Raw genomic sequence first — 8,919 nt, 5'->3', positions numbered from 1 at the left:
AAAAAAAAATCAATTTGATGTAAAAAAAAAAAAAAAAAAATTATTAAATGTTTACCTTTTAAATATTTATTAAATATTTATTATTAAATATCATTATTAAATATCATTAAAGATTTCTTAAAATACTGTAAAAGTATATAGAAAGATTTGTTAGTTTTGTCCCATTTGCTTAGATATAAATTCTTTATCTCTATTCCAAAGAATATTACATATAGTATTTAGCTGATAAGAACAGTCAAACACTTCAGATCTTACAGGAAGTTTATTAATATCAATTCTAATAACTTTAACTTTCCATTTGTCTTCAAATTCTTTTATCCGTGCATCTTCTATTGTAGAACTGGACCATGGTTTAAATCTATAATATTTTAAAATTTATTTAAATATTTTCATCATATAAGAAAGAAAAAAAAATCTATTATTAATAATTATAAATAATTATAAAAGATCTATTATTTAATAAATTACTTTGTTCCTATTACTATATTTGCTGGTTTCTCTTTTATGGCTGTCATAGTATTCATCAAATATGGAACATCATTAAATCCTGTTGCATCATCAAAAGAAAATACGGAACATATAGCATCTACTTTGTCTTTGCATGCCTATAAATTTAAATAATGTGATTCTTTAATATCGTATTCTATTATATCATGTTATTATATTTTATATATATTTTATTTCACATACAGGTAATATGTGATTATATTTTTTAATGCTTGTTTCTGAAGTATCCCAAAATTGCAATTTAAACAGTACAACTTTATCCCATATCTTAACTGGCCAAAATACATTTGTCTTTTTTATTCCATTAGTTTCAGTATAAGTATTAGATTCTAATATTCCAGCAAGTCGAGCTACAACAGCAGTTTTTCCTACTCCGGATCTTCCAATCATAAAAATTTTATATGTAACTTCTTCAATCGAAGAAGGTAAAGGTGGTCTTTCAAGAATACCTAAAACATTTTATAAAGATAAATCAATAAACAATAAATATATATAATAAAGAAAAATTTATTTAATTATCATTCTTTACCATAAAATCTCCTTTTCTTAGATGTGTTTATATAAAAATGATGCATCAATGATTCTCCCTCAACTGAATGCAACCAATTTACGTTTATTGCTGTCATGAAAAGGATTATAGAAAAAACAAAAAAATGAAATTAATAAATTTCCGATAAATATTGGTGATTACAATGATTACAACGATTATAAAAACTGCTACATATTTTGCAAGTTATCATGTAATAATTGTTGTTTTAAAATCTGACTGTTTGAATGAAATTCAATTAAAAAGATAAAAGAAACTTAAATAAAAAATCTTTTTTTTATCATAGATGATTTTATCAACTAAAGTATAATTTTTATAAAAATCACTTTTCTTTTCATGAATTCTGATAAATGATATATTCCAACAAGTATGACAACTTTATCTCACAAATTTGCATGGTATTGGCGGTTCTTGTGAATTTCATGTACATATATAATCTCTCAACCAATCAAATAAAATCCCGCCTTCGAACAACCAATAAGAATTATTACACTATATTACTGCAATGGGGACAAATAATTCCATTAGCAGTGAAGTTGGCGTTAGTTCAAATAAATGCCACATTGACCAATAAAATCCATGTACAACACGTAACGCGTTGTTTGCAGTTGTATCGCCATATTGTATATTTAACGCGGGTCACTGGCGCGTGTATGGGCTTTTCGTAAGATTTTCTGCCGAATAAAAGTGCGTGGATTAATAAAAATCGTGAAATATTACGCGCAATGGATCCGGAAAAGTTAAAAGTAGTCGAATTACGGACAGAACTCTCAAAGCGTGGACTCGATACAAAAGGCATCAAGTCAGTGCTCGTTGAGCGACTTCGTAAGGCAATAGAAGAGGAAAATGCACATCGTAAGTTACTCTCTTCTTATTCTTTAATCTTATGCTATCCCAAATTTTTTGAAGTATGATGTTCGTTAACTAACAATCTATGTATTCAAGTACTCCAATGTTGACAAACATTCAAGTGAGGCAATAATGATGCATCTAACATTTTCATTGTTTTTTCTTTCATTATATTATCTTTGAATAAAAAATGATAACATATTTACAATTATTAGAAGTAATTAATCGCAAAGAATTTCTTTTTAATATTTCTTATTCTGTATAGGCGCGAACTATGCGCGCCTTTCTTCTGTTTACGTGCGAATTGTATATGCGACGCCTCTACATCTTCTTATTAGTTTTGAAGTTAGCAATTTTTATTTACGTTTACTTAAATTGTTATCATTTTTCTATTAATATCTACAATTAAAGAATAATATTATTAAAAATTATTGTTTTTAAAAATTTTAAAAACAAATACTATATTTTATACATTTTTTAATACTATATTGATTGCCTTTCTAAATTAATGTAATATAAATATTTTCAAATTATAGAGATAAATCAAGGAAAAACAAATGCCAGTGCAGAAGATACACATGATGATACAGTTCAAGAAAATGATGAAAAATCAACAAAAATACCACAAACACCAAAAAAATCTAGTAGATTATCTAAAAGTGCTCCTGTGATGACACCAAAAGAAGACTCTGTAACAAAAAAACGAAGAACTACTAGAACTCCATATTCTAGAAGGAGGACATCCCCCAAAAAAACTGATCAAAATGATATGTCTCGTGAACCATCTCCTACAGTATCTGAATCTGCTTTGCAAGAAGAAACTATACCAGAAGAAACTGCTACGCAAGAAGAAGCAGCTATGCAAGAGGAAACTGCTATACAAGAAGAAACAGCCATACAGGAGGAAACTGCTATACAAGAAGAAACTCGTGCCCAAGAAGAAATTCTTATACAAGAAGAAACTTTTATTCAAAGAGAAATTTTTATGCAAAAAGAAAAATCTTTATCGCCTAAAAAAGATGAAGAAAAAGAAACAAAAGAATTGATATCAAGTATAGAAAATAAAAATGCTAGTCCCATGGAAATTATAAAGGAAGATGAAGTAAAGAATATTGATCTCCCAGAAAATAATGAAAATGAACAGAATATAAGTGATTCACAAGTACTTTCTATAAAATCACCAGTAAAATCCCCAGTGAGGTATAATGTTACTGATATTGCACTTTCAAAAGAATCATTAGATAATAAAGATGATGTGAATCAAAAACAAGAATCAACAACAGAAATCAAAACAAATCTACAAGAATTAGAAACTGTAGATATAAAAGAAAAAGACACTGATTCAGACATGCAAGAAAATGATATGTCAACTATAATTAATAAGACATGTGATAAGGCAAATGATATATTAAAAGAAAATATTGAACATGAGGAAGAAAATATAGAATCTGTAGATAATGATTATATTGTAGAATCTATTAATGATACTAAAACTATTGACATTCCTGAAACAGAAGAACAAGATTTACTTGAAGAGCAAGATATAGATATGAATGAAAGTGATGAGTTAAAAACTGAAAAGCAGTTAATTGAAGATAAAAATATTTTATCTACTAGCGAAATAATAATGGATAGTAATATCAACAAAAAGCAAGATGAAGAGGTATACTTTATAAATCAATTTTTTAAAAATCCTAGAATATTGTTATATTTCAAATTTATTGAAATATTTATTATAACTTCATAAAATCAATTTGATTTTTTATTAACATTTTATCAAATATCTTTTCTATCATTTTGCAAAATTCGTTGACTTTATTTGTTACATTTTGTAATGTGGTGTAATCCGCGATCTCAGCAAAATGTAGAGGACTGTAATTAAAATAGACTTGTTAAAAAAAAAATTGAAAATATTCGTTAAATTTTAAATATTTGAAATCTTTTATTTTTGGAAATTTTAAAACAAATTTTAAAAAAAATTTTAAAATTCGTCAATATACGTTTGAGATCGCGGATATTTTTCCTAGTAAAATATTACGTCCTCTACATTTTGTTACATAAAAATCTTACTGTACCTACAGGAAATATTATTTTTAATCATTGACCTATTTTCGTTTACGTGGAAAGGATATAGAAATGTCAAAAATTAAACACGAAGAAGATACAGATGTAGATATGAAAGAACGAGAAACGAACGACATCATCAGGGATAGAAAGCGGAAAAGATCTCCTAATCCTTTAGAAGATAGGCATGATTCACCTCCACCAATTCTCACCGAAAATGAACCAGAAATTGATGATTCTGCTTTAATATTGTCTTGGTGTATGTTGAAAATTAAATAAAAGTAATTTTAATATATAAAAAAAATGTTTAAATAATTATTATTGTTATATTTCAGATGATTCAGATTTAAATTTGGTTATTGATAAGGATGGATTTTTTACTGCTACACCTATGCATAATGATGGATTTTCACATATGTGGGCTGGTGCAAGAGCATCTTATGGTTTTCTTTGTGGAAAAGTTTATTATGAGGCAAAAATAGTAGAACATTGTACCATTAATACAGAAAATGAAGAACATCCACATGTTCTTAGAATTGGTTGGTCTACTCTTTATACTTCAATGCAACTTGGAGAAGAAAAATTTAGTTTCGGATATAGTAGTACTGGTAAAAAATTAACAGACAATCAATACGAAGATTATGGACTTCAATTTGGAAAAGATGACATTATCGGTTGTTATTTCGATGCAACATCCGAAAATATTCTACTTTCTTATACTGTTAATGGAAAAGATCAAGGAATAGCGTTTAGTATTTCTAAAGAAGAACTCGGTGACAAACCATTATTTCCACATATTTTGAGTAAAAATTGTAGTTTTGCATGTAATTTTGGCCAAGAAACACCATGGACAGAAGAAATTTTACAAGATTATGTTTCAATCGGAAATGTAGAATCACAATATAAAATTTCTGGACCACGAAGGCCAGAGAAAAAAGATGAATGTGAAGTAATAATGATGTGCGGATTACCCGCTTGTGGAAAAACAACCTGGGCAACAAAATATGCAACTGAGCATCCTCAAAAGATGTATAACATCTTAGGACTCAGCAGTCTAATTAATAAAATGAAAGTATGTATTATAAACAAATTATATATTGGTTATGCTATATTATTATTTTATATTTTGATTAATATTTTTTAAGGATCCTGGATTATCTTACAAAGAAGGTTATGAAGATCAATGGAAGATACTTATTGATAAATGTACTGATGCATTAAACAAACTAATGGAAATGGCTTCTAGTAGAAGACGTAATTATATATTAGATCAGGTATATTTTTATTTTTAGAAGAATTTGATTCTTTATATTCACATTAAATTGATATGTTAATTTAATTTTTTCATTTTTATATTATGAAATGGAATATAGACAAATGTATATCCTTCCGCACAACGACGTAAAATGAAAAATTTTTGTGGATATCAGAGAAAGGCAGTAGTTATAGTTCCACCAGAAGAAGAATTTAAATCACGTTCTATGAAACATAAACCAATAAAAGGCAAAGAGATTACTGATTCTATGCTTTTGGAAATGAAAGGTTGGTTTTAATTTGTAGCATTCATTATATCTTCGTACATATTATATATTACAAAACACATTGATTTTTTTCAGCAAATTTCAGAGCTCCAGTTGTTGGTGAATATTTTGATGCTATTAATTGGATCGAACTTGATCAAGAAGAAAGTGGAAAACTTATAGAAAATTATAATAAAGAAGGGAAAGAAGCAGGTTATGGTGAACAACAAAGAAGCAAACGGCCACGTACTGATTCGAGATCAGAGAATGCTCATGAAAATCGAAATGATGTGCGAAGTAATCGTGAAAGAGATAATCGAGATTATCGTGACAGACGAAGCAATTGTAAGAATGAAAAAAAAAAAAACTTTAATTAATAAAAGTTATAAAATTAAAAAAAAAAATTATTTTAAAAAAAAAACAGATTCCGACAGAAATCGTAATCCCCTTTGGCGAGGTAATATGGGATGGAGAGATAGACCACAAAGAGGTGGACATATAAGACATGGCAGTGGTTATGGTCCACCGATGTTACGAAGGAGAAGAGGAATACCTATTCCGCTCGTACACCGTGGAATGAACAGAAGAGGTGGTAACGGGGATAGAAGAGGAAGTGGTAATGATAGAGGTCGAGCTTTGAATTCTCGACAAGGTAATCGATCAAGAGCTCCAATAGGGTAATTATCTTTTCTATTTTTTTAATGTTTTACTCTTAGCATTTTATGCACGTGGGTTAATTTTCTTATAAGAAATTACCAAGGATCACAACAATCTGTATGGAGTCAACAAGGCAATTGGTCAGGTGGCCAATCTCAAGAAGGTTGGGGTCAACAGAATAATTGGGGATCACAACCATGGTGTAACTGGAAGGGTTATGGACAAGGCTCGTATAATCAAAGCAATTATAATCAACAAGGTTATGGTAATGGAAACTGGAATAGTTGGAATCAGCAGTATTATAATCAGTATTGGGGCCAGCAACAACAGAGTGGACAAACTACGACAACTAGTGGACAAGCAGCAAATAAACAATAATCTAATAGGATTTATGTAACGAGAGTGGAATAATAAGGTATTAAATATTTTCGATTCTATTCATTTGTTGAACAGATAATATAAGTTTTAAGTTCGAAATAAAATGAAAATAGAGGATAATCGTATTTGTTAATTTTGATTTATATTTTGTCGCGTCAAAAAATGAAGATGACTCATACAAGTTTTTATTTTCATATAATATTTATCTTGTTCATTTTGTTATCGTTGTTATTGAAATAGCACAAGTGATATTTATTGTATGATAGCATCTATATATATATTTTTTTTCAGGCAAAATGAAAAGCATAATTGCTTTATTTAATGATTCCACAGTGGGACATAGATTTATCCTTCAAAGTGACGAAGAAAAAATAAAAACTCCAGATCATAGTGTTGTCGATTCCGACTCCATCGGTTTTGATTACATATAAATAGATGGACAAATTTTTCCACGACAATATATTCACAATTTTTGTTCGTATATTTTGCAATATACGAATTCCAAAGTTATCTAACGCGTTTTTATAACTCGAGCAACAATTTAGATTTCGTCGAGTGAAGGCACCGTTACACATGCACCACGTGAAATTATTTTACGTTGCAAAATGCAATACTAAATAAATTGTAATAATATATAACTACGATTGAAAAGTAATCATCGCGAAAAAGCACGTAACAAAAGAAACGTATTCGTATTAAATACGTAGTTTTTAAATCGAATAAAAGGGGGTAACGTATAAATAACGTCTTGTAACGACTTTTAATCGAAAAATCGATCAAGAGGAAGAATGTCACGTATGGGTACACTATATGCAGTTAGAATTAAGATTAAAATATTTACAATGAATTATCGCTCTCGAAATAAACACATGTAAATATGTACAGATTTTCAAACGTATTACACAAAACGTTTACTGGAAGTCTGTTTATATATTAATAGTTAAAGTATCATGTAATAAAAAAAATTTGTTCTCGATAAAAAGCGAGAGTGATATTGTATATGATTTTGTCTTATCTTTCTATACTAATGACAATGTACAAAAAAAAAAGAATATCGTATTACGAATAAATTATTATTGAATTTGATTTATATGTACGCGCATTTTATTAAACTGATAAGATCACCAGATTATGTTCTCGAATTGGATGTTATATTTTATAATGTAACTCTATAATCAAGAATATGCGATTGTTACCCAACGTACTTCCTCCTGCTCCTTCTTCTTTTTCATCATCACTATCTTTTTCATTATATTCTTTAACTACTTATATTTCTTTTCTTATTCCCTTTCCCACCCTTTCTTCTTCGCTTCGCTACATTTTTCCTTGTTGTAAACAAGTTTACAAATAAAAACATGATACTCATTTTAGTTTATGCTTCTTATTTCAATAACACTGAAAAATTGTTTCCTCACAGTTACAGGATGATTGTCTTTGTACCTCCTTTTTCTAAAATACTTTGTACAGTTTGTGAGACTTCGAATTAAGGTGTTTTTTAAGCTTTAAACAGCATATAAAAAAATACAAGTTTTTTTTAAAACTTGCAAGAGTGAAAATTGAAGTACGAAGAAGCTCCATCATCGCACACTACCACGATTCGAAGTCGACCAAGATCAAATAATAAAATATAACATTAAAGTATATGTTAATGAATAAAATTTGTTTTTCATATATGATCGAATAAGAATAATTTCGCAAAATTAGTTCATAATTGGAGAATTTACTTGTTGACAGAAGTGTACAAACTTATTCGTAAAAATAAAAAATATCTTCTATTTATTTAGAGTTAAATTATTTACAACCCAGATTCAATCAGCGCAATTACCTGCTAGAAATATCCTGTAACAGTAATTCAGTCTTCACGCACGCTTAATATAATTGTCAACGTAATCGACAATGTTGACAATGTTGTTAATCTACAAATGTTGGTTTAAGTTAATTCAAAATGATTTACATATACGCGATACAGTTTGTTTAACATTTGTAACGCATTTTGTGTAATTGCGCAGATATTTTATCATGCAAGATTATCGATAAATCGTAAGCTCTTTTAATTTTTTTGCTGCCTCATATAAATAGATCTTTATAATTCATTAAAATAATTTTCTTATATTTTGAAATAATATCATATCTTTTCATAATTTATTTCCAAAAAGGAAAAAAAAAAAGAAAAAATAATCATTCATAAAAATAATAGTCATTCATTCGAGACATACATTGTACTATTAATCTCGTTTTTGCATAGGAAAAAAATATATTACATTGATATTGTTTAAAAAAATCATTCATAAATTTTTTCAAAAAAGAATTAGAATTTAGAATTCTACTCTCAATTTACTAATTTCTACTTAGTACGAAGATAGGCATCTTTCTCTGTCATACTACAAAAAATCCATT

General features: G+C 28.1%; 2 protein-coding genes across 2 annotated transcripts; one reads left to right on the top strand and one right to left on the bottom strand.

The window, feature by feature from the left end:
• Positions 1-76: 76 nt before the first annotated feature.
• On the bottom strand, positions 77-1,428 carry LOC102675499 (ciliogenesis and planar polarity effector 2-like). Its single transcript, XM_031509019.1, has 4 exons — positions 1,037-1,428; positions 691-956; positions 469-605; positions 77-358 (listed from the first exon to the last, which is right to left on the bottom strand). Exons 1-4 carry the CDS (start codon positions 1,131-1,133, stop codon positions 151-153), a joined length of 708 nt encoding a protein of 235 aa, XP_031364879.1. The 5' UTR covers positions 1,134-1,428; the 3' UTR covers positions 77-150.
• A 173-nt stretch (positions 1,429-1,601) lies between these two features.
• LOC102675641 (heterogeneous nuclear ribonucleoprotein U-like protein 1) lies at positions 1,602-7,892 on the top strand. Its single transcript, XM_006612716.2, has 10 exons — positions 1,602-1,909; positions 2,440-3,566; positions 4,031-4,226; positions 4,303-5,039; positions 5,113-5,241; positions 5,341-5,509; positions 5,584-5,832; positions 5,912-6,164; positions 6,237-6,559; positions 6,814-7,892. The coding sequence occupies exons 1-9, from the start codon at positions 1,780-1,782 to the stop codon at positions 6,520-6,522; spliced, it is 3,276 nt and encodes a 1,091-aa protein (XP_006612779.1). The 5' UTR covers positions 1,602-1,779; the 3' UTR covers positions 6,523-6,559; positions 6,814-7,892.
• The last annotated feature ends 1,027 nt before the right edge of the window (positions 7,893-8,919 follow it).

Source organism: Apis dorsata, unplaced genomic scaffold (genome assembly GCF_000469605.1).
Source record: "Apis dorsata unplaced genomic scaffold, Apis dorsata 1.3 scaffold_118, whole genome shotgun sequence".
Taxonomy (NCBI): domain Eukaryota; kingdom Metazoa; phylum Arthropoda; class Insecta; order Hymenoptera; family Apidae; genus Apis; species Apis dorsata.
This window is presented reverse-complemented; position numbering and strand designations above follow the sequence as displayed.